Here is a 27131-nt window from a genome sequence, read left to right as displayed (position 1 = left end):
AGAGGTCTCCAAGTTAGCTGAGAGCGCAGAGGAACGAAGCTGCAGAGCCGTGTAAAGCAGAGTCAGAGCAACAGTACATTGACCTGTATTAATGGTGTAACACTCCGAAAAGAACTCCACGTCCTTAATTACTTTAAAGATTTTCTTTATTTCAGCAGTGCATTTTGAATGAGGAGCGTGTTGCTGCCCACCTGCCGTACTTTAATCTTCCTAAGGAAATAGGCAGTCTGATGTTCATACTTCAGGATGATCAATATTAAATAGCTCTCAGTGGTTTTTTGTAGCAAACATTTCTGTGTTATTTTTGAGGAGCTTTGATTAAAAAAAATGCTGGAAGAAACACGACAAATTGGAATCCCTTTTCCCTTTAATCCCCACTTTCCATATTTCTGCCATAAAATGAAGCGCAAAACAAGTTTTCAAAGCAGGCACCCCCCTCTGCAATGCAAAACACAGACCAAAAATATTTTCCATGTACCTAAAAACCACAGAACAGTTGGGCTCAGCATGGGAGCACAAAGAAACCCAACCTGTAAAACAATTTGGTGGGCTTTGCCATTCCTTTAAAACCCCACTTCTCCCCCAGAACAGCACGGCTACACAAATAAATAGATAATCATAGAAGAACTTACCGGAGCAAATATCACCATACACATTTACAAAAGGGTTTATAATCCAACTTGCGTCTCCTGAAATAAAGCAAGGTTTGTCTCATACTAAAAATAAAGGCTCCCAAAAGCTTCTCGCAGTGGAGAGGGAGAGAGAGAGGGAGGGAGGGAGGGAACAAGCACCAGCTCCTCGTCTCTCTTTTTATGAAGCAAATAAGGAGAGCAAGAAAATCAATGCTGAGAGAAAGTGAGATGATATACCAATCAGGCAGCAGCCTCAGCCTTATTTGCAGAGGGATGGCAAAATGGTCATATTATCAGGCAGCGACTACACACAGCCTAAGTAAAGAGATGGAACGCTTTCCCCGTGGTGGGGGGCTGATTGCATTGCTGTGGTGCAGGTAGCACAACGATGTGCTGCAAGGTGCAGCCCTGTCCTCCCAGCCACCGACACAGCATCGCTTTGTTCTGAATGCACGCTCTGTAGGAAAGAAACACTCCACGGTTCGGGGCTAAAGTTGTGCTGAGCTGAAAGAGCCTCCGCATCTGACACCTGCAGAGTGCCATCAGAGCAGTGCCTCTTTGTTGCTGGGCTGGCTTGGAGCTTTTGGGGCGCCTTGTTGTACAGGGTAGACCTACCCACCTCAGAGAGCTGCCCAGCACAGAGCCCATCAGGAACAGAGGAGATGATCTTTCAGCTCTTATTTACAGTCGTGTGCACTGAACATCTCCTGCATTCTCACAGGAGTGGACCTCCAGACGGTTTGCCTTGAACATGAGCTTTTTTCACTTTTTGCATATCAGAGATAACCTATGGAAAACCCCCTCACACCTATTAGGGAAAAGTTTCACGCTGTCCATTTATCCCAAAGAAATCTTCCCCATGCCTGTTTGCTAGGAGACCACAGCAGCAGCACAGCTCATTGCTTCCCACATCTGCCAGCCAGCAGCTCTCAGCAGCAGCACTGCACCCCAGGCTATGTAGAACTGCTGCCCCCAGCACAGAGCCACACTGCTGCCAAGGAGGGCTGTGGGCCCCCCTCTGTCTTCAGACACAAAGCTCTGCCTTTTCACAAGAGCTCCCATCACCCCAGTGGTGTTTTGTGTAACTGAGACCATGATTCACACTCTATGCTGTTTTATTTTATTATTTTACTGGGCTTAGCACTGTTCTGCCCTTTTTTCCATGCTCTGCAACAAATATATATGCAAATAGACATGACTTAATAGATGAAACGCAATGCCAACTTTCTCTTTTATTTGCAGACAGAAGTTACATGCTGGCGTACAGAAACACCTGCTGGGTGACAATAGTTCTCTGCAGGGCGAGATGTGAGCACAGCTACTTTCTCTTAGCGATTTGGAATTATGATTGTGTGAGGAGAACTAAAAACATAGGAAAAACATCAAGGTGAAGTCCAAATTATCAAAATTCAGCTCAGTTTGTCCATTTGGGGCCAGTGCTCCTGGCTCTGGGCACAGAAGGTGCTCACACTCAGCCCAACAAGCACCAAACCTCTGCATCTCTTTCCCACGGGTGGGAGTTGCACTGCCACAAGTCACTCTTGGTGATGTGGCCCTTCCCAGCAGATACAGCCCTCTGCCAGCACTGCAATGAGATGTCACAGTGCTGACTTCTCCAAGGAGAGATATGGAAGCGCTGCTCTCTGCTTGGTGCGTTTGAGCGTAGGTGAAAGCATCTGCCTGCTGCTGCCTATCCAAGTGCCAGCCCTGGAAACGAAACAAGCAACTCGGTGCCTTTGCTCTGCAGAACCGGGCAGCAGTTGGCTCCCATTGCTCTCAGATTTTTTGCACTGTGTTCAGGTCCGTGGCTGCATCTCACGCGGAACAGCCTCTCACGATGAGGTGTGACAGTAAGCAACATGCCAGCACCTCTCAGCCTCATTTTTCAGTGAGATCATTTTATCACCCCTTCCCACCCCACATCTGCATTATCAACAGCTACTTGGCTGCTACTGCTTAAAAACCTCACTGAAGTTTTTGGAAGCGTTGAAAAGCATCGTTACAATGGTTGTGCAGAGGTTCCTCTGCCAGCTGCCAACCCTCCATTCTCCAAACGACGTGCCCACCTGAGATGCAAGGTGCAGGACACAGGTCCAGCAGGAGCACAACGAGCTGCAGCAGATGATACAAGACCCATCTTGTAACATAGTGCTTTCAATCAACACTGCACTGCAGACTCTGGGACCACAGAGAGCTCCAAACTTATTTTTCTTCCTGCAACAGTGACATGCCACAGATGCCATGAACACTGCTGATTACGGATGTGTTGGTGTTGACTGATGATGCCAAACCTATCCCATCAGGATGCAGCAGGACCTGCAGCAGGTGCTTCCTTTGGCTGTAGCAGATCCCTTTGCAAAACTTGTTCTGAAATATGGGATGGTGCATTACCACTTATAGCATAAAAACTGACTCCACCAATACCAGCACTGCTCGGACACTTTGTGCTACATCAGAGCTTTCTGCTTCTGATTAAGCTGGGAGTTTCACAGCAGACTTAAGAGCTTCATGGAAGTTAAGCCCCCAAATCCTTTAGATACCACTGAAAGCTGCACACATCCAGCAGATTCCTGCCAGCTTTGCCACATCACCCAAGGGCTCAAGAGACTCAGGGGCAGCCAGAAAGGATGCAGTGATGCAAGTTACACTCAGCACCCCTTAATGCTGAGCTGCTTTACTCTTTCTATTGCTCATCCCACCTCAGCAGCCCTGTCCATGCTCACATGTGCTTCCAGTTTTACAGATGTCTCCTAAACCCTAAGGAGCATGGTGGAGATAGATGGTTTTCCCATCCCACCACAAGCTGGAAGGCCTGCAGCACACAGCTCCACACTCCCCAGCTCTGAGGCTGTGTTGTGCAGGAGCAGGCAGCTCCATTAGTGCCCGTGCACCATTTAGAGGAGCTGATGAGCAATGCCAGAACCTCCACCCCAGCCACGCTGTAAGGGACTGTGCAAGGAGGCTGGAGCCTGGCAGAGGGGCTGCAGCCACCTGGAACACTACTGTGCAGAGCCTGCCCACCCAGCAGCACACACACACGGGCTGTCTGCTTGCCAACGGAGATTTTCACATTTCTCTCTCAATCTTTATTTAAATTTGGGAAGACAGAAAATTAACGAAGTCTGAGTTATAACTGGAAACCGTTTGCTTTCCTGGTGGAAATGGAACGCTTCCTAATGAACCTCCCCTCCCCCTGTGCTGCTCGGCTCGGGATGCAAATATTGCTGAGAGTTTATCAATCTGGGGCTTGTTTCACACCGTTTGCAATGCTAATGAGTAAACCAATTTTGACATATTATGTAAGCCAGTTTCTGAAACAGAGATTCTTGGCAGGCCAAATGTAAACACAGACACCCTCTTGCATCCAATTTAAATGAGCATGTTGCTGAAAGCGCTCAGGGCTTGATTCTGTTGACTTCTTCCTGATTTACTCCAGTGCAAAAAAAAAAAAAAAGAGAGAACAGCAACCAGCAAAAAAACCACCCTTCAATTCAATTACTGGTGCAGCAGCAATTTGCAAAATTGATCTAATTTTGTAAGACGGGAATACACTGGGTAAGCTAATGCAGGGTGGTGGTTGGGGCACCGTGCAAACAGCAGCACAGCCAGCCTACAATAGGAGCACATGCACCACTCCAGATGAGATAAAGAGGGAGATGGCAGCTCCGCTCCCCCAGCCTCACAAACTAAATTCTGGTCCAGGCAGTGTCCACAAGGCCCTCCTTCCATCCTCCATGCTCTTCTACCACTGCTTTGCAAGAGGACATGGCACACCCCATGAGTCACCTGGTCTACCATGAGGTCCCTAAACTGACAACTGACCCCAGCACCAGGCAGCTAGACATCCCATGGATGGATCACATCCAACTTCTGCAGACTATGAGAGAGCAGAGGCACGAGATGGCAAAACCCCACAGCATGCTTCCTAGTGAGGGAGGGATGAGCAGAAAATCATAAGCTCGTGATGCAAAGTCAGGGGTAGCAGAAAGAAGTGGGATGCATTTTAAGAGGCCCTTTAAAAAATGAACAAAAAAAAGAAAAACAGACCCAACCAACAAAACCCATTGTACTAGAGAACTGGATGGGATTCATTAAAGAGAAGAAGGGCTGGAATCAAATCTCTCATTTGCACTTTTCCCAGCACCATCTGGAGCATCTGCACTTGCCAAGAGCACAGTGTATTTCTGTTGAAAACAAGAAGCAAATGGGGCAGCATCATACCTGGAGGTGGCCTCTACCCTGCTAATGGCTCCGGAGATCTCCAGTGTGCTTTAAAGCTGAAACACAGGTGTGAAGCTGAACTGTGCTGCTCCTGCCACAGCGGAAGAAAGGCAATGAGAGATGCTCTGCTGGGAGGTCAGGAATGCTGCTGTAGAGAATATTTATTGCAGGTGTCAGAGACACCACTGGGCATCAGAGCCACAAAACACAACCTCACAGTCCTGTGTAACATCACAACAAAAAGACCATGGTATTGTTAATCACGCTTGGCTCTTTTACATAATAAAACAGAGAGCAAGAGGAAGAATACTTTCAGCCTCCAAGCAAATATCCCATTGTAAGCCTTCAGCAACAAGAGCAAACCTGAGATCTCTTTCCTTCATGCTGCGCAGGGCTTTCAAGCTATGATCAGAAGCAGCCCAAGTGCCACACACTTGCTGGCTCATCAAGTTCTACCCTGCAAGCTGGAAAGCACACAGTTGCTAAGGTAATGCGAGGTTGTGTGGCATAAGGGAAAACTTATTGCTGTCTATACATGAAAAAGAAGAGGTGAGTGCTTGGAAAGAGGACAGTGAGTTGGGGGGAGCCCACTTGGAAAGTCCTTGCTGTCCATCCAGACATGCCCTGCATTTCTGATGAGGTTCCTGCCTGCTCCCCCCCGCCTTTGTCATCTTGCTTTGCATGTCCAACATTAAGAACATTAAGTTCCGTGCCTCTAAAATGCCAGACAGTAGAAAATTACAAAACAAAAATAGTCTGAAGGCCAAATGGGCATGGACCTGATGATGAAAACAGCGCGTAAGAGTGAATCAGATGAATATATATTGTAATTTTTGTAGCTATTTAACAGGAAGAAAAAAAAAAATCTAATTACTATCAACTGTGTATTTTCAGCTACCCAGCCAGAGTGCTGTTATTAAGCTACTGCATAATTGCCTCTTTTACTCTGCTTCCCACAGAAGTTGTGTTATTTCACTCATAGTTAAACTCATAATATTGGCTTCATAACTAACCCTGCCAATCCAAATCCCCGGGCTGGTGCAAGGATAAAAATAGCAGTGTTGTTTCTTCCCTCAAAGCCTTTTGCATGAGCCCTGGGGCTGCAGTTCACCGGGGTCACAGCCATCCCACCTGCTGCTGCCCATGGGAACACAGATCCAGCACGGAGCAGAGAGCGAGGTGACTACCACTGCTCTGCACATCCATGGGGAGAACAAACCCTGCCCATCTCCCCGCCACTGACGGGGAGCTGCAGTGAGATAGTTCATGCAGCGTGGCTGAGCCCCCATCTCTAAACCTTTCAGCCCACCCAGGACCTCAGGCCAGCACTGAGCACTGTTGCTTATAAAGCCTGCACGACAAGTACAGCTTGCTTCCTTCTCTGAACAGCAAGTACTAGATTGCACCTCATATACCAGAACACACCACAACACCAAACTCCATATTCAAGTACCAAAGACATTCATTGAGACAGCTGTCAAAAAATAACAAAAATATAAAAAACTAAGTTCATCTGCACAGTTACTTGTGAGACTGCCATAAAGCACTGAGCTGTTACCCATCTGAATTTTGGAGGTTTTGACCGTCTGAACTTGCTCTTTATGCATGGGAGAGACACTCCCTGCTGTCCCAGCATGGTCCTTCCCTTCAACAGCTTTTGGACAGCCAGACTCCTCTCTCTTGATGTCACGACCTCGTGCCCAGTAGGATGCTCCTCTTGCCCAGGACATGGGGCACACAGCAGGGTCACACCCTCCCTCCAGCTCCAATTTGGGCAAGGTGGCTGGAAAGGGTGAAGGAAGCTGGGTTTGGCCTCGCCCCCAACCCAACTATTCCTATCTCTGTCTCTGGAGACACCAGCCCTGTGCCAGGGTTGCTCTCTGGTGGGCACGCACAGAAACTGCTGAGAGCTGGTGAGAACTGAAAGGAAAGGACACATTTCCCAGAGCAGCTGCACACACAGGAATAGGGCCAGCACCAGACTGTGCCCAGCCACCTCCCCATGGAGCCCAGGGCCCCAGCTCTCACCTCAGGGAGAACTGCAGGGAATATAAATTAACATTAAACCCCTCTGCTTGGAGTTTCCACATTCTCCTGAACAAGCTCTGCAGTTATTGCTCTTTCCTCCACCTTGCTGCTGGAGGAGCCCCTGGCTTGGCTCTGGTGGACACAGTTCTGCAGCACAGAACTCTCCTAGTATCCCTGTGTCTGCAGGGGACACATAGGAAATGGCTCTGTCTCACTGCTCTCCCTTTTGACAGAGCCACCAAGCTGCAGTACCAACACCTTCACTTCACTGCTTGAGATAAGAGGATGCAAAGTTTGTGCCATTGCACAGCCTCAGTGCTCCCACACAAACCAGCACGGAGAGCCCCATATTAGGTCTTTCACTAACAGCGTGCAAGTACAAGACGAGAGGAGGAGAGTATAAGGCAACCAAAGCCACCAGATCCAGGGGGAGTCAGCATCTCAAACACTGAAGCCAGAGGCTTCCTGTATTCTTCCTGTATTTCCCCAGACTTGTGGTGTGTCCCTTTAGTTTTGTCACCTCCTCACCCCCAGAGGTAAGAAGGAATGAGAGTCTCAGGCTGTCCTCTGCTCCTCCTGATGTGGCACAATGTGTTTTGGCAGCTTCCTGTCAATCTGCAGTAGGTCCTTCAGGAGCAATCTGGAAGAGGAGAGCACAGGTCACATAAACACAAGGTAAAGCAAAGCCAAGCAAATTTTGCAAGTGCAGCTTTCAAATTTGAACTCTACTCTGAGCATGCAATAAAGTTTGTGCAAGGTCTCGCTCCCACTGCTCCAACAGTCAGTCCCTCACTGCTCCATTTCCCTCTGATCTGCAAAAGTAGGGATCCATCACAGAACTAAAATACAGCACCTTCTGATGGCCCCCACCATGCAATGAACACGCCTGCATGCTTGGGAGTAGGGCCATGCGCCCATCTCATGATGGTGTCATCTCTTAGCTCCTGTGATGGTGGCACTTCTAGTCACACCAAAAGGAGTAGGTGGTCCCATGGGAAAGGGCAGGGGACGCTGAAGGATCTCCACATGGAGAAAGAAGCTGGAGAAGGCAGTAGGTTTGTCATTTGGGTGCAACGCCCAAGCATACAGGGGAATGCAGGACCAAGTGGCTGTGCCATTATGCTGGACATCTGCTTAATTAAGACACACTTACCACTGAAAGTCATAAGGACATCTATCTTGTATGGTCCTAATGCTCAATTAAGTCAGTCATGTTCAAGACAAAGTTATACAGCAGATGCAAAGAAACAATATCTTACCAGAATCATCACCAGCAGAGGCCTTCCAAGTATCAGCTTCAGGAGGGCTGGGTGGTGAAGTACTGAATTTCTCCTGTGAATGAAGGGGAATGGTGCAGTTTTTGTTTGTTTGTTTGTTTGTTTTTAAGTTTCACATTAGGCAGCTGCAAGTGTCCTGTAGGTGGGACATTCCTGTGGGTTGTAGGAGACTGTCCTTGTCCAAGCATCAGAAGGTTTCTGTGCAAATCAACTCACTGTCCTTAGATGTTCATACGTATAAAATTCAAGCATTTGTCATTATTTTTAGACACGAGGGACCCCTAGAAGGGCTCAGTGGGTTTGCACTGAAGACAACGGTGTCTCACCCAGTGCACGTAAGCTCTCATCTAATCAGTCTGTACCAGTCATTTCCAGTACAGCATCCCACAAAATTCTGAGGGTCCAGTACATGCTTGGTGGGAATGTATGCAAGTTTATTCAAAACCTTGACAAATACTGCAAAGGGTGACTTTGAGCTGAGACTGAGATCAAAGGTGTTAGGTTATCAGACTCAGTGGGTGGCATGTTAATGAGTTCTGAACTAGTGGGTATAAGTGAGAGGTTTTATCTACAGCTGAAAGAAAAATAGAGTTCAGAGCACAACAGATATTCCTGAGTAGGTTCTCATTAATGCACTTATTTTATGCCTATAGAAATATGTACAGCACAACAGTTTTAGAACAGCCCAGTGTATGGACAAGCCTATAGAATTTGGTTTTCTGGAATAACAAGAAAACAGACCTGACAGAGAGGAAAATTTCAGAGCATTTTCAAGAGGACTGCTTAGCTCACAGTCAAGAAAATACACCGACATGTGGAAGAACAGGGTAGGTCTCGTTTTTGCCATCATCTGTTTATGAACATTGTTAAACCTGGCAAACCCTCATTCCTTTCCTTTACTAGTGTTCCTTCCTTTTTTAATCATTACAGTCCATATTCAGAGTTGAAAAAGACCTTCTGCCCAGTGCCTGAGTTTCTGAAGTCAGGAGGCAGGGAAGCAGGATGCTTTTACTGCATTTTCTCGTGCTTCATCCAACATCCACTTTTCCTGACAGTGACATCAAAGCAGTTACAGTTCTTTGCATCTACCGCAGCTTAAATTGTTTTACAGCAATTTTCTTCATTTAAAAAGTACCTTCCCTTCTCCTTAAAGTGATTAGAAATGTCATTCACGCTCGCCTTTGGATGTGAATTGAACTATTCCCAACAGCCACTCAAAAAAATACATAATCACCGTAATTACTGGTGGCATCTAATTAACATTCAACTTCCTCTCTACAGCGGCTACAGGTGGACAACCCATTTATTTCAGCCTAAACCTAATGCTCTCCTCATTCTTTCCCATCACCAGCAGCAGCCCACCCGTGACCACCTTCGTGGACATGTCTGCTGGGCAGCAGCAGCCTCCAACCAACACCCCATGCAAATACAGGGACTTACTCATACTAATTATACAGCCGATGGAGCTGTTAGCTTCCTCGGTCAGGATTTGCCCCCAGAAAACAAAAAAAAGGCAGTGGAGCTGCCCAGCACTGAGCACTCATTCTGATCAAACTGGAGTATATATAAATCTATTGCACCCCTAATTGCTTCAGACTAATACTGGTGTTTCTTTGTAGCTCTTTCTACCCTCATCCATTAGTCTGGCAATTTATTAATTCTCTTTTATTCTCCAGACACATGTCTCCAGATACTTGTCCTGGTAGGAAAAGCAGTGCTTGCTGCTGCCATCTAGATGAGCTCCACCTCATTAGCTCTCCATTTCTTTCCAAAACTTTCTGAAAATATATTTGCTCTCTTTTGCTCACACCTCTCCATTTTCCTCTCTCTCTCTCTCTCTGCTATTATCCCTCTAATTATATTATTTCATCCTATAATGAATGTAGCGCTTATAGGAACGATGCTCTGCAAAATTACCTCGTATTTGCATTAACATTTGAGCTTTTATCATTACACAGAATAGATAAAAGGGGATGAGAAGCAATCTGACAGTTATCAGGAGAAAGCTCTAGCTGAACTTTTCCCAGGCTTGAGAATTACTAATTCTTTTTTTTATTATTATTTTTATTTTTCCTCCCCCACTTCCATTTGCCACCTTTGGCACAAACCTCTGCAGCAGCCTCTCCCCCTGTGGGGGCACCATCAGGTCCCTGCCCACCCCAACCACCTGGGTCAAGTTTGGTTAAGACAAGTTAACCATTCCAAAAGGTATAGGGAGGAAGAAGATCAAACAACATGATTGTGCAGGGTTTATTTGCTTCAGAAATCAATTAAAAAAACAAACAAACAAAAAATAAACCAAGCAATTGTAAGGACAATACTGCTATGCTGACTGATAAGAACAGCCAATCCCACATGTGGGGTATTTACGCTACAGTGAAGTAGTGAACATAGTGATGATGGGTTGATGATTGGACTAGATGATCTTAGTGGTCTCTTTCAACCTTAATGATTCTGTGATTCTCTTTCCGGCCCCAACACAATCAGCACTATCTGCTGAGAGGTAAAGCTCCTCCAAAATGATTTGGGCAGAGCTGGACAATCAAGTTCCCAGCTCCATAAAAAGACAGCACCCAAGATTTGATGGATTTGGGAAACATTTGAGGCAAGCTGATGTTCAAACGTTATGAAAATGCCCCAGCTCTTATCAGGGCAAATCAAGCCAAGACCGATCAGAGAACTGAAATCTCAGCCCTTCATAAATGAAACCACTGCTGTGTGCTCCCACTGGCTGTCCGCAAGCATTCATCTTTGAAGGACTAATTGCAAAGCAGTATGCTTTCATTTTAATTGCCAGTAAAGCAGAATAAGCCCATTTTAACACCCGGGGAAGAGCTGGATGCGCTGTGTCCCAGTGCAAGGCACAGCTTGGCAGTCAGACCAGCGACTTGTTGGTGAGCACTGGTGCTACCCAAGCCCTGCAGATCTGCCTTTTAGTGCTCCTCACTGTGGATTCCTGCCATTCACAAAAGCACATTATTTCTACAAGTGCTGTCAGCACAGTGTGAGTGTTGTCTTCTTTTTCTTTTTAAAGAAAAGAAAACTTCCAGAAGGAAAACAGTCTCTTTGAAACCACACGGTGCCACCTAAATGAGCTGAAGATGGCCAACAGACTCAAACATATCCCTGTACCTTGGTGAGGTTGGGCAGGCAGCTACCACACAAGCTGACTCACAGCTGAGTTATTTCAGCTGATGCTTAAAGACAGGATTTGCAGCCAATAAAACAAACATCCTGCTCAAACTAATTGCCCTCCCCAACAGCCAGGCAGGTAGCAAGCTATCACTTCAAACCTCAGCTAGCACTCACTCGCATCTCTAAGTGCTCCTTGTCTCCCCTCGAGGCAATTAACTCCTAGCTCTCTGACAGCTTCTATCTCCAAAAAGCAGTTCCCATTTTACTGGCACAGGACTTTGCGTTTGTATCTCCAGCTTCCGTGCTTTTATTCCCTTTCCTCTGCAGGGCTTTGCATGTGTTTGTGTCTGGGTGTGTGTTTTCTCACCCCAATGAATTCATTATTTATGGAGCCAAAAGAGCAAAGCCCCTCAAACGGCTGTTCGTCATTTGGCTCCTCAGAGGCATAATAAACATGATGGAAAAGCAAATATCAGGCTCAACTGGGCTGCTCAAGTGGAAACAGAGACATGTAGAGGGCGCACCATCGTATGCTGAGCTGCCCGCCCAACCCCAGCTTCCAGCGCCAGCGCAGCACACGCGGCTGCATGCATGAAGGGATGCTCTGGGTCAGCATCTTCCCAGGATCGCTGCTAGTTGGGATCTCACAGTATTGCTAAGCGGCACTAGAGGGCAGAGTTGTTTACCCTCAGCATCTCTGATTCAAGCTAATGAGCACAATTTGTACACAGCATCCGAATTCTCCACAGTGCTGTCCAATACACAAGCCTGATAACGTGCAAATACCACCCAACATATTCTCACTTAGCACAGATATGGGCATTAACACGCCTTCCCTTGTTCTGAGTGCCTCTAGAGAGCATCCACATGCAGGACTGCCTTTTGCTGGTACAGCAGCACTGCCAGTCCAGGCTCCTCACCATCAAGGGTGCATAGGGCAGCTCTGAATAACCTCCATAACAGCCAGATAGGGAAACCTGCTTTCTTCCCATCACTTACTTTGAGGAAGAGGCCTTTCTAACCAGCAAGCTTTGATCAGGCTTGAGCCGACACAGCACGCTGATACTCCACTGCCCAGGCCCCCTGCTAAGCCTCTCCACAAATGAGAAATGCTTCTAAACAGACACAGTGTTCCAGGCTTTATTGAGCTCTGACTTTGAGCAGCCAGCCACAGCCCATGGGAGCCCCACAGCCAGACCAGCAGCAGTTACACCACCCCAACCACACAGAACCCATGCAGAACAACTCCACTGCCAACCACTACCAGCTCAGTATCCTGCCCAGGGGGACCACAATCCCCCAACCCTCTTACCTTATGGCAAAGGCTTTTGGCTGGTATGCATTTTCCAACTTATTGCACTTGGCTGATGCTCTCCTGGTGCTGACTGCCTGCAGATACATCTGGCTGCTGTATAACAACAGAGCAGCAGATGAGCATGCAGGGCCAACAAACCCCACACCAAACCACTGATAAATCCTCCTCTCATTATTTCCCTAGTGCACACAGTGTGCTTTTCTTTATTATCATCACAGTCAGTCATCCTACAGGTCTGCCTGCTGCTGGAAGGGAAGCAAAGGAGCCTCATGTCAGAAATTCACCGTTTCAGAAGCTGAGGAATTTGCTTACGAAAAGCTGCACAGCATTGTACTGGAGCACCTGGCCCCACTTCCTACAATGGCACTTCATAAGAAAATCTCTCCTGAGAAAGGAAAGTAAATGCCTGCAGAATACATCTTTGAGCACAGTGCATTAAGGGCTTCATAGTGTAGAATCATGCTGGCTACCTTGGTAGACCAGAAAAAAATAAATCTATTATTAATACTTAAAGAGAAGGAAGGAAATGGTAGTTTCATTGATTTCGGGTCTCAGTCACATCTTGCCCCTTGTCACAGCTGTTTTATACCACATCTCTTCCTCCAGGGCACAACCTGCCCCTCCTTCCTTGCAGAGGAAAGACAATATATTGACTTCTGTTTATGCAGAACTCGCTGTTAATGTCACCACAGCAGTGAGGGTTGAGAGGAGCCTCGAGCAGAGGCAGACAGCCTGGGGCAGGGTCAGAAGGCCCATTTCTGCCAGATGTTTGTCTGACTTCTGACTCCCAGCAACAGCAACTCCACAGCTTCCCAGGGCACATCTTTCCCAGTGCTTCTCAACCCTCATGTTCAAGTTACATATCTCAATATCACTTCTGCCCATCCCATCCTCCACAGATGTAGAAAGCTGCCCATTCCCTTCCTTTCTACAGCAGTCCTGATAGACTCAGGCTCAATTATCTCTTCTCACCATTTTTCCTCTCCTTGAGACCAAGCAGCCTTAGACCTACAGCTTTTTTCTCCTCAAAGCTTCTGTTCTCAGCTCATTTTTGCTGTGCTCTTCTAGGTTGTGTTTCCCCAGTCACCTCTTCCTCAAGACATAATAATCCCAAAACAGGATGCTTTCCCAAGGTGTACCCAGCAAGAAACAAAGCAGGAAGGAAAGCTTCTCCTCCCCATTAGGCAGCCCTCAGCCTGCTGTATCCCCACAACTACTTGGCTTTTCTATTACTTCCAACCTAGGAAATACTACATTGCATCAAGCCACACACCACAGTTTATTTACCTTTAAGAGCACCTGATGCCCTCACTTACTGGTCACTTTGGCTTGCCTCAAGCATCCTTTCAATCCCACCCTGCCCATCCATTTACTCACAAGCCACAGAAGAAGAAGCAGCCACCAGGAGGGACCAGATTTAGGGCTGACTTACACAAGCATATCACCTACACAGCTTGGATCTACATCAGCCACCTGGCCAACAACACTGCCTGTTCTGCCTTCCTCCCTTATAAGCAACTGCTAATGAAGTCTCTGCAGATGCAACTGCTGATGGACTCTGAACCTGTCAGCCTGGTTGGCCTGAGCCCATCTGCACTGAGTTAGGCCATCAGCCTTTGGTGGTTCAGATTTGCAGCTGAACTTTGCAGCCCTTACTGTGTGTTGAACAGTTTGGCATGCTGTTATCATCTTCCAACAGAGCTGGGCAGAACATTAAGATGGATATATCTCCAGTTCCCCAAACAATTGGTAACAAATTACTGTTGGAAGGAGCAGCATTATACTAATAGTAATACGCTTCTTCCCTGGCTGTGTGGTTATTCTCAGGCTGTGATGGTGCTTATTGTGTGCAGTGGAATTCAAGCCCTGTGCTGGGCTTATTTAGCTCACATGTTATCTCCAGGTCTGCTGCAGTCTTGCAACCGTGTCTAAAATTCCTTCCTCTTCTCACAGAAACTGGCTCTGAATTACAGCTCACTCAGGCAAAAAAAAACCCAAAACACAACTTGTGAAAATCAGAACTCATAAATTATGAGCAATAAATTCACAGACAGTATGAGCGGATGGGCTTCCCTACCAAGAACACAACATACCAGCACCCCTGCGTGAAATGAAATGAAGCAAGACAAGGTCTGACACCCCCAGGTCTCGGCATGCAGTGATTTGTGACTTCAGCCCTCACATTCATGCCCAACCTGCTGGCATGTGTTTGTAGCAGCACATATGGTGGCTATACAGCAGAATACCTGATTTGCACAAGCACAAATTCTCATGAAAATCATAAATGCACAATTAGCAGAGACAGCTTTTTGGTTTGGGGGGGGGGGGAAGAGAAAAGGACTGAAGAATATCTGATGCGACATTTAAGAACTGAGAATCACCTTGAAGCTGCAAATGAACACACTCATCTTCTTTTTTTTTTGTATGCAGCTGTATTTTTAATTTTGTCCGTACCGGCTTTATTAAAAACATGCTCCATAAGAAAGAAAGAAAAAAGCCTCTTTATTTGTAATATAGCAATTTGATTCTCTTTTACAGCATTTGCATCGTTTTGCTTAATTTTGCAGGACACCAAAATGAAGACTGGGATCAAAGCGAGTGATTTCATTAGAGCTGATATGTTTTATAGAGCTCTGCAAAGTTCTACTGTTGCCTGAAGATGTTTTAATGCAGAAAGATCTTTACATTTCCAGCCTGCCAGTTCCTGTTACAATTAATAACTGCAGCCATAAGAGGATGGCTGCTCCTTACCTGAGCTGCGATTTTAGCACCCAGCTTGGAGTCAACATGTTCCTGTTTGCAGCAGGCAATCTAGGGCTCACTTGGATACGTGTCAACCAGGTCACTTTCAGCAGATGACACCAGGACCCATGGCTTGGCTTAGCTGAAACTGCAAATGCTTCTCTATACCTCAGGAAGGGATGAGTGGGAAATAGGAAAATGAAAAATCACTGGTGCCATGCTTATTTCACCCAGTCATGTGGTCCACAGTAATTTTCTTTAATGTTCCTTTCATTGCTTCTAACTGGAGTTTGCTGTAAAAGGATTATCAGACAAAGTTTGGCAATATATGCCAGTAAGTGACTTCAGATGTACGCAGGTTGAAGTGAGGTGTTGTGGACATGGTTACTAAGACATGTCAAACCAAATCCATTCACTCAGCTTTTGGGATCATCACTACCATTTCACAGAATCACAGAATCACAGAATCATAGAATGGCCGGGGTTGAAAAGGACCACAATGATCACCCAGTTTCAACCCCCCTGCTATGTGCCGGGTCGCCAACCACCAGACAACACATCCAGCCTGAATGCCTTGAATGCCTGCAGGGATGGGGCATCCACAACCTCCTCGGGCAACCTGTTCCAGTGCGTCACCACCCTCTGCATGAGAAATCCATTTGTGGATAAATTAGTTGAATCAAAGTAAAACAGAGGTCAGACTCTCCCCTCACCTTCACATCCATAAAGTGCTGGGAGTGGATGGGGGAAGCAGGCTATGACACAGGCTGATCCAAAAGTAATGCCGCCTCTTTTATTTGAGGCAGATGTTGGTGGGATAGCAGTAGAGGTTGAACCTTCCCATCAACATTCCATTACATTTTGTTCCTGTGCATCAGATGGCAACAGAGGGGCAGTCTGACAAAATGGCATCTGACATGGAAGTGCACGTGAAGCAAAGGAGGTTCACTGAATGCCTCCATGAGGAAGAAGTGAGATCCACTGAGATTCACTGACCCTTGCTGAACACTTATGGAGACTGACTGGCGGATGTGAGCACAGTGAGATGGTGGGTGGTGCATTTCAGCAATGGCAACAATGACATGAAAGACAAGCCACATTCTGGATAGCCATTTAGATTTTTACGAGTGTGGCATGCAGGCTCTTGTTCATAGCTGGCAAAAATACACAGCTTATTGTAGTGACTGTGTTTTGTAGCTGAGAACTTGCTCTATCAAATAGTGTTATTGTGCTCTTTGTATCAGTTATAGTTTCCAAGGAAATAAATAGGATGCATTACTTTTGGAGCGACCTATGTATTTATAGGGCACAATTACAAACTGAGCGTACCATTTCCATAGCCCACTGCTATACCAGCTGCTGACAGTATAATCCCACATTAGCACAGGCAGCAAGATGTGGTTCCCACAGGAGATGTCTCACGTGGCCAATCTGGTGCCATGAATTCACACCCTGGAAGAAATCTCTGGCTTCTTCTGGAATTATTTTTAACTTCTTTCTCCACAGCATGATTATCCAGGCAGAGTTCATTCAGCATCCACCTCAATTTGGGATGGCTGTATTGAGTCTTCAAGATTTTAGCTGCTTAAAGAAACACAGCAGAGCAATTTTGCTCCTTCTACCTGAGGTTTGGACCCAGGAGAGCAGAGAAGCGTTGAGGCTGTATGTTCAGGACTCATAGAATCATAGAACTGCTCAGGTTGGAAAAGACCTTCAAGATCATCAAGTCCAACCACAACCTAACCATGACTCCTTCTGCCAGGCTGCCTCTGCTGCCAGTCTTGGTTAGTTGGTGCTGGCTCAGCAGCAGCAGCCCCAGGGGCATTTGGCAAAGAGAAATTTGTTCAGAAGTATCACATTCTACCAAAAGATGCAGTTCTTAGCCAACTCTTTGAAGAAACTTCTTGTCAGAAAAAGAAATGAAGCTATTTCCTCTTCATTCTTCCACTCCACTGGTGACCCAGACCCACCAACAGCCATGACACTGAGCAGTGCTGAGCAATGCTCTCCAACACATCCCAGTTTGCACATCAATCACCTGTTCTGGTTTGTCCTGGGTTCCATCTCATGTGTTTTAGCACTTCCCACTGTTATTAGGGTAAAACAATGCTCTGCTAACCTCGTTTTGAGTTTGGTGCCTATGGAGAAAGCATCAGGGCAGAGCTTCCCATGGGAGCACCAGGTCTGTGCTGTGAAAAGAGACATCAGTAACCCATGCCTTGGGGTGAGCAACTACTCCTGGACTAAATTCAGCAGATACAACTTTCTGCAGTGCCTGTGCTATTTCAAGGCCTTGTGTACAGAAGCGTATTAAGAAATGATAAAGGCACGTGGAAGCCACTCCATAGTAAAAGGCATATGGAAGCCCAGGTCACATCTGGGGTATTTGTGAGCTCCAGGGAGCCCAAAAGATGATCAGAGGGTTTTGGTGTTTCCCAGGTCACTGGACAGGGTGCTTTGGAGGAGGTAGAATGCAAAGGAAAGAGCGAGAGCTGCATCTTCCCCAGAGCTTACAGCACATAAGAACATAATACTGGTATTTAGCAATCTCGTCACTGCTATAATCCAAGCAAAGTCACAGCTGAGGCCTTATGGGGCTTTGATTTTAGAGCTCAGCCCTTGTAAACAAGCTGGCTGAACTAAGGGGATGGATAAAGACAGTGGGAGGTTTTCTTCTGCAAAGAGCAGGGGAAAAAAAATTGTCTTGAAAAAAACTCATCACAAACCCAGGCCCTTATTTAAGCAATTTCTTTCCAGAATTTTGAAAAGGATTTCATTTCCCCTTGAACTCGACATGAAAGCAGACACTGCATTTGGGTTAATAAGCACCAGAAGTAAAAAAGCAATTAAAATATTACTGTCACTGAAGATAGAGCTGTCTGTGTGGAGCAGCCTTCCAGATTTTGGTGGATGTGGTGATGAAGCACAAATATTCACAAGCTGAACGCTGTCGTTTCTGCACTCCAACCAACATGGCAGGATTACAGGAGAGGGATGTAACAGATAAGCTCTTCTGCTCAGCCTTCTCTGCCAGGGGAACAGCAGCAGCTGCACTGTGCCACCCTGAGTCTCTCCTGACCGCAGCTTTAGGCAAAGGCAAATGAAAATGTGAGGTGGGATAATACTGCTCAGTAAACAGTGAAAAATCTCGAGGTAACTTGAAGCAATGAACTGAGCTGCTGCACAGACATATTAAAGAGAAAGCCCTATTTATTTATATCACAGCAATCGGGCCGGTGTGTCATCAGAAAGAACAGCCTTGAGATCCCTAGAGAGGAAAAGGAGCACTCCTCATTTACAGCCAAGCACAGGAAGGAATTGCCTGCCAGACCCTTGCAGAAAGCCTGACCCCAGCCAGGAATGAAGCCGTGGTTCCTCAGCAGGATGAATGTGTCTCAGAAGAAATGCCCTGGCAGTGGAAATCTGTACATAGAAATTATTCCCACCTAATTAAGAATATATTCTTCCACGTCTATGAAATCTGTTACTACAGGTCGGAGGGGTTTGTCTTGTCTCACTAACATCATCGCTGCCCACTATTACGTATCCAGTTATGCCCATGTCACATATTTCAATTTAGAAGCAGGAACAATCATTTTCCATATCATTTGAAAGCTTCTACATTAAAAGCTACAGAAGAAGTGCAGTAGCACTGTTATAGGCTTACGGCTGTAAGTGAATAGTTCTAATTATTTTTACATACTCTATCGTGCACTTTTTATGCACAATATCAAAAGATACTTGGCTTTGTTCATGTCAAAGCACATTGTCCTAAGACTGACAGTTTTCAGTTGCAAGCTTCTATCCTCTTTAGAGCACAGCATTCCTAAGAAGCAAATGAAAAGAAGTACTTGGAAGTACTGAAGCACTATTTACTTTTTAGGGAGGTAATGCCTTTCCACCATTCATCATATTAGGAATAAGTTAGATAAAACCATCAGTAAGAGTTTATGCTGATCCTGCCTTGGGGCAGGAGGATGAGCCCAATGAACTCTTGGAGAAAAGGATGAGAAATAGCTGTGTTAAACAGAATAAACATTATTCATGAGATGGACAAAGTGAGTAATTACCTGATTGTCTTTATATTTCCCTAAACAATAAGAGATTCTCTAAGGCCAAGAATGGTTTTGGCTTTGAAAAAAACATAATAATTTTGCTGTGGAAAGAATTGCTTGTTTTTGAGCTTCCTCTTCCCAAATTCACTTTCTGTGTCACACACTTGCCCTTACATAACATTCACAGAGCAAGAGTAGTTACAAATCTATTAGGAAAACCATTCATTTAATATCTCACATTTATGATCTACAGTACATCCTCAGAAGGCAGTGGAAGAATATAGCAGCCAGAAACAAAAAATGAGCCAGTTATTAAGTTCAAGCAATGTGTTAATTAAGGAAAGACACCTACAAACCCTTAGGGAGGAGAAGGAAGGAAGGGAAACCACTGCTGCCACATGCCAGGTAGGTTCAACATCCAGGCGCAGGAAACAGCCTGAAAAAGCAAAGTGCAAGAAACCTCACCTTAACCTAACGGCGGGGAATTCCAGCTTGACCTGCAGGGAAGAACTGCAGGTTAATTAACACACTGAACCAAAAATCCTTTACAATCCCAACACCTCTTTTGTCAGCGTATCAGTTTGTACTCATGCTCTACTTTCACAAACGTAGATTTGCCATCCAACCCATCCATCCCATGGGGCCAGGCTGCTCCAGCAGCTGTTCCCTTGCCAGGCTCAAGGGCCAGGAGCACAGTGCTTGGGAGAGGAACAGGAACTTTCTGATGAGCAGCAACCAGAAGGAAACTCATCCACCATATCAGGAAAGCAGGGAGTGCACTCGTGAGGACAGGGGGCTTGTCATAGTCAATTAAAGAAAGGTACAACAGAAAACAGATGTTTTGCTTTAATTTTTATTGGAAGAGAGAAGCATTTGTGCACTCACTGAAAGAAACACACATAGTAGAATGTGTGACATAATTACAGAGATTGCTGAAACAAAACCATGCAGGCAGACACAGATGGAGCCCTGGGCAGCCTGAGCTGGTGGGGGGTCCCTGCTCATGGTAGGGGTGGAACTGGATGGGCTTTAAGGTCCTTTCCAACCCACAGAGCTCTGTAACTCTCTGCATGCACACGGATTGAGGTGCTTCAGGCACACACAAGGCAGCTTTTGTTCCATGCTCCCTCTGGGGCTGCAGACAACAGGATAATTTAATAATTTGGAGCATCAAGAAGCACAGGAAGTCTATTAAAAGCCATGGGAGACTCCTAAGTGAGTTACAGCACACTGCTGCAGGGGAGCAGCAGTCACTCAGACCCCGCCAAGGACAGCACGATGCATTCTCTTCCTATGGAATTATTCCCTATAGCTGTATCTGATACCAAATTTACAACCAATGGCACAGCAAATGAGAACTGCTGCTCTTCATACCATTGCTTTTCCCTGGATTTGAGTTCATCACAAGTGGGTTCTTATATGATAGATGTACACAGACAAATGCCATGTTGGCAGCTTTTGTCAGCACTTTTATGACAACTGATACATACATAATGCAATGAATCCATCCCGCTGAAGAAAAAGGTAAGCATTTATGAGGAAATTAGAAAGATCTAGGGACAAAATACTATGACTGTCAGCAGCTTCAGAAAATTGTTCACTGGTTCCTTCACTGATTAAATGTATTGGAAAGAAAAGAAATGAAGGAAAAGAAAACAGTTAAGGAGTAGCAGACAAGCCTCCAAGTTTGCTGCACAGATGAGGACTGATACCTGTGGGTTTTTTGTTTCTAATATGTCACGATCTGCTGACACATGTAATGCATATTACAGGCTCTGTGTACATGAAAATGTGGCTTCTTGCTTGGTCAGAAGGTCAGTATCACAAGGTTGTCTTGAGGCATCAAAATAAGTGATGTCTTCCCTTAAAAAAAACCTAAAATAATGAAGATTAGTGAGAGTTTTCAAACTGGTGATGCTGTACCAGCTTCTCGAGTTGAGATGTTATATATCCGAAATATATCCTGTACTTGAAGTCTGAAACAGTAGCTGCTGAGATCCTCCATTCCCATAAATTACCCCAATCACAGCTTTTTTGACCTGGAAAAATCTCTGTAATTGTGGTTCCACGTTTCCAGAGTGGTTAACACAACAGCCTTTGTCCATTTGCAAAAGTCAGATAAGCTCACAGAGACATTGCTCAGTATTTTAGATTTGGAAAGCTCTTTATTGACTGTTTCTAGGAGGTATACACAGAAGAGCTGGAAACAGCAGTCACTTCCTCCACTCTCAGAGACTATTCTGAAGATAATATAAGTAATAAAGAGAATGTTTTGCATTGCAATATATAAATACATATAGAAAAATAACACACTGGACTTCATAAAACAAATTATTGCCAGTACACAACTCCCCATTAGCATCAGCACCAATAAGACTCCGCCAGTAAGATGCTGCACACTTAATAAGTACAGTTCCTCGATTGCACAAACAGCAATACGTGCAAAATCGCACACAACTCTATTTTCAGCCCACCAGGATAAAGGAAAAGGTTTCCTAAGAACACGGATAGAATGACTTTGATCCCGTGGTGCCTGGGAATGCAGGGAGATAATGAGCTGTCACAGCCACTAACAGCTCGGCACCAGCCATGCAGTTCTGAACGGCCACAGCAACCAAATAATAATGTTTACTTCAGCATTTCTGTCAAGATCAAATGGACACCTCAGGCAGCTTGGAGAAGAACCACTTAGTCAGTATACAAAATCTAAACATACCCATAGGAAACTAATTAAACAGAGAGCATAAAATACTTCACAGAACTACAGAATCATTTGAGTTGGAAGGGATCCTTACAGGCCATCTGGTCCAACTCCCCTGCAATGCACAGAGACACCCATAGCTCCATCAGGTGCTCAGAGCCCGTCCACCCTGACCCTGGGTGTCACCCCTCTGGGCAACCTGTGCCACTGCTTTATCACCCCTACTGTAAAAAACTTTTTCCTGATATCCAGTCTAACCCTCTCTTGTTGGGCAGCCTGGTCTAGCATTAAATGAGAAGGTTGGTGGCCCTGCATGTGGCAGGGGGGTTGGAGATTCATGATCCTTTAGGTCCCTTCCAACCCTGGCCTTTCTATGATTCTGTGTGATTCTGTGTTGAGGCTGTACTTTTGGCCCTGCAGCAGCCAGCATCGCCCAGAACCAGTCCCAAACTGCTGCTCCCCAGTCACACATCCCTGTGCATCGAGGTGCGTGCACCAATACAGTCAGTAACTCCAAAATTCCCATAACCACGCAGAAATATTCTGCCAAGTTAGGCAATGGCAAGTTTAGCAGATGTGGAAAAGTGCCAGCACACAATTATTTTGTTTATAACTTTTTCCCTTCTGTCTCTACAAGATGAGCCAGATATAAAATGGGTGAAAAAAAAAAAAAAAAGGAAAAAAAAAAAACAAAAAAAAACGCATCTTGTTATGTATGCATTTAGTTAACCCAAAATATATTGAATAAGAAATCAGCTGAGCTCAGCTCCCCCTGTAGCGTACTGAATTCCTCACCTTTTAATGAAGCACTCTGGGAGGTGGGAGAGGAGGGGACTGGTGGAATGCAAGCAGACAGAAGGATGGAGGGACAGCCCAGGGACATAAACATGCCTGCACAGCCAAGGAACACCACGGGATGCTCCCATCGCTGCACACAATTACCTACCAGGCTTTACCTCTGCAAAACCCTGGAAAAGAAGAGCTCTAATTGGGAGCGGTTTGCCCTTGTTAGTAAACAGCAGCACACTGCAGCAGCACGCTGGGAGAGAGGAGAAGAGGGAGGGAGGGAGATGCTGAATTTGGGTCACCAGAAAAGCGCTTGATTTCCATGGGATCCTGCCACCAGGTGTCACTAACTTCTTGATTAACGCAGCTCGGATCTGAAAACGTGCCTTTATCAGGAGATTTCTTATTCGAGGGGACGATTTTCACCCGATTTTACCTTAGAACAAGGTCAGTGCTAGCTGCAAAATGCACACTTAACCATTCTGGAGCACACGGTGCTGAGACAGAGTTCCTCCATCAAACAGAAGTAACACAGAAGTGGGAGCAATAGAAAGCAAACAGCTCAAATGGGGGTTCAGTGGGGGTACTGTACCCAGAACACCACTGCAATGCCAAGAAAGGAGAAGGACAGGAGGAGACGAGCTGACACAGCCCCAGCTGGAACACTGCCACCATGCTCAGTGCTCACAGACATTGCCATGGTTTGAAGATGATCAATGAGGAAATATTCTTGCAGCATCTTGCTGCTGCCTTGTCACGTAGAAGACGCTCCTGGAGGGACTCAGCACTCTGATTTGGGCTGCTATGGATACAGATTGCACTCACTGGGAACAGACCTTCCCTGCTGGTTGATGGGCCCCGGGGCCTTTGGTGAAGTAAATAAATCCTCCCAGAGCGACAACACTTAACATCAGATTTGGAACCATCAGGATAGTATGAAAATATGACCTTTCTGTCCTTAGGAACCTTGTCACACACGCCAGACCTGACAGCATTGCTCTGCCCTCATTTCACCGTATACTTTGAGACTGTCTCTACAACGTCCACCGAAGGCTGGGGTCGCTGTGCTACATTCAGGGATTGCCACGTGCAGTTAAAAACCTCCGTTCTCAATTCAGTACAAAGCTGCAGGTACCAGCACCTCTGGTCTGTACTGACCTCAAAGATGCTATGCAAAATTTTCAGCCTTGCCTTGCCTGCTACCAACACAAAATCTCAAGGGTATTGTTTTGTTGATGCTGTCCATCAGGGCAGTGGCTTTCTCACACACCCAGGAGCAGGCCACAACCTGCACTCGTGGCCAAGTAATCTTCCCACTGAAAGTACCTCCTCCTCTGGCGCAGCCCAGCTCTAACAAGCCAAGAGGCCCTGCACTCCACTTTGATTCTGCATTTCATTATCCCACTCTTCACAGTGAGCAGATGTGAGGCAGCTTTTCACTTTTTGGAGCTTTGCTATCTCCAGACTGGGTAGAAAGCACTGCACAACACCAGACAACCTCCCAGATACATCAGTGTGCTATATCCTCTTATCCCTTGACCTCCTGCTTAATCCAGAAGTAATTTCGGATCTCCTCCAGTGTCGTTTTTTGTATTTATTGCAGTATGATGAAGCCCAGGTTTGTTGGCTATAAAAGCCAGGAGGATGCCTGGCAGCACCTATCGCCACCCAGACTCCAATCCAGCAAAGGGGGAAGTGAATGCCTACCCCACACTGAAGGGCTATAATTGTGTTTTTATCAGTGGTGACCCACCACAAGTCAAGAGCTGTGACAGTATACCCCAAATCATGCAGGATTACCACGTTGTGTCAAACAAACACATAATTAAGCAGCTTTAATATGTTAACAATTTGGAAATCAGATTAGCATTGTATTAGGCTAATAGAGTCAGCCCCCATTAATCCAGATCAATTGCTCAACTCCGGTAGTTTATTTAGATTTTATTTTCCCAGAAATTTAGAATCATAAATCTCATTCTCAGCAGAATATGCATGTGCTGCAGGGCAGGATGAACTCATCAAGGTATGCGGGCACATGGATAAACCAAGTGCAGCTTAACCAGTTCAACTGCACACAATGCAGAACTAAACCCTCTAATCCTCTGTGATGAGATTTTTGTGCTGTACAAACACCACGAGTACCACAAGAGGAGACGCTGCATCTGGGCAGCAAAGTCTGAGCACCTCTGCATAGGTGCAAACTGCACAGAGCCCCCAGGGCCACAATTAGAACCCAGCACCATTGTAGGCTGCAGGCAGAGGTAACAGAGGCAGTGCTTCTTTTATAAACAAAAATGCAGGCACGCAAGGCACATATGTGTGGCTTCCCCAATCTATCCAGGTTCTAAATAAGAGCCAGCTCAGAAAGAGTCTTCATTTTCCATCCGTAGATTATTCTTAAGGATGATTACACAGAAGCATCCAACTGAAAGGAGCTGTGGGTACCGGGGTGAGGAGAGGGAGCAAGGGACAACCCATGTTGTTCATGGCCTGTGCAGCACAGATGAGGTTCATCTGGCCTCACTTAGCACAGCCTGCTCAGCACAGCACATCACAGATCCAACTGCAGCAGAGTGATGGGTTGCCCCATCAAGGTCTGGGATACATTTCACTCTCAGGTGATGCTTCAAATCCAGACTCCTATGGCCAACCATGCAGTCACTCTCAATTTCTCTTATGTATATATAATATATATGTACATACAGATGTGTGTGCAAATATGTGTGCTCATTACATATATGTAATTTCTGCATTTTATACATATTTAGACACTACACTGCAGCAGGTCAACATCATGACTTCAGCTAAGGCAGTTAAGGCAAAATCGCACATTATAGATGCAACCTCTTTTAAGCCAATTTTGTATTGCTTTGTACTTGCAAAACATGGAATAAGTTTACACAAAATGCTTCTCTTAAACCAGATCAGTTGTCCACAGTTTTCTGTATCGATGCAAACAGTTCATTTTAGCAGTTAATTTAAGCTGATAAACAGAGCAGTTCATAAAAAAAGCAGTTTCTGAATTTACCATCTCCATCCCAGGCAGCACTCAGACAGCAGGAGATATATTTGCCTGAGTACGAGCGAGCCACCCAAGCACCCATAAAGCAGGCTACACATACAGAAACAATTAGCCAAAGAACAAATTCATCACAGCCCTTCTGAGACATGCTGAGCAGTGCACGAGGCAGGATGCCAGAGTCACCTGGCATTTTAACACCAAGATTTTATTCACTGCAAAATTCTCTTCTCAGTGCAGAGCTCCAGGCCTTGAGGTACAATGCAGAAATCCTGGTCTGCCGTGTTTATGCTGCTGGGGACAAAAGGTCTGCCCAGAAATATCACCAGGAAAATGTCACAGTGATGGAATGACGTGGAGACCATGGGTTTGTGCTGAGAGTAAAATGGCAGAACGGAGCACAGGTGGGGTTAACACAGAATGTAGATGGGGTTGGATGACGCTGTGTTTTCCAAAGCCTGGAGTTCAGCACACAACACCAGAAGGAAAAATCACTTGCATCTGTTTTGCTTACAAAGGCAGTCAGATATTTTTTGGTTGCTATCAAGCACTTATTGACATGCAGCTCAATCAGATGGGAATACTTCATGATGAACATGTTGAATAGCATCCTTGCACCAGTAGAAGACAATGCTGTGCAAAAGCAATATGATATAAATCCTTCCTTTCACATTTGTCAGTATTTACAACGGCAGTAAACAACACGAGAAGCATGGTCATACACACTTACCTTCCAAGGCAGCTTGAGTGCTCCTATGAGCCTCAAGAGGACTTGCTCTCAATTCACACAACACACTATGGGTCTAAACTTACCATTTTTTAGTTCAAATAATACACTGAACGATGCAACTGGAGACAAATTTCCCAAAGAACACTTTCCCCTTTAAAACTTTGATTTGTCACAAATAGTTGTTGACAGGCAGGATGACATGTTCTGTACTGAAATTTTTGACATTGTCAAAATTCTCCTTCTGAAGCTTTCAAAATGAACAGTTTCAGTGGAAAAATATTGTGTTACAAAACCTTAACACATGTAAAAAAGAAAGTATAATGGATCAAAATCAAAACCCATCAATTGACCAGATCTGAGGCTGGAGGTGTTGGTATCATTTTCAAGGCAAACACACTTTCAAAATTTCAACATTTCTTCCTGACTTGAAACAGACAACATTTTGGCAGCTTTGCCTTTTCTTTGGTAAGACGTGAAGGCTGCTTCACTT

The 27131-nt window shown here is 45.5% G+C and overlaps 1 protein-coding gene across 2 annotated transcripts in view; it reads right to left on the bottom strand.

The window, feature by feature from the left end:
- The window catches only part of SYNPR (synaptoporin), a 77946-nt gene that overhangs the window by 29078 nt on the left and 21737 nt on the right, over positions 1–27131 (bottom strand). The window contains exon 1 of one of the 2 annotated variants that reach the window (XM_090148366.1): positions 633–735. The exons of the other annotated variant lie outside the window; for it this stretch is intronic. Coding sequence (XP_090004492.1) covers positions 633–656 — 24 coding nt within the window. The 5' untranslated portion in view covers positions 657–735. Of the gene's footprint in view, positions 1–632; positions 736–27131 lie in introns of those variants that run through there. 2 annotated transcript variants of the gene reach the window in all.

The sequence above is a fragment of the Phasianus colchicus genome, chromosome 11 (genome assembly GCF_987193195.1).
Source record: "Phasianus colchicus chromosome 11, bPhaCol1.hap1.1, whole genome shotgun sequence".
Taxonomy (NCBI): Eukaryota; Metazoa; Chordata; class Aves; order Galliformes; family Phasianidae; genus Phasianus; species Phasianus colchicus.
This window is presented reverse-complemented; position numbering and strand designations above follow the sequence as displayed.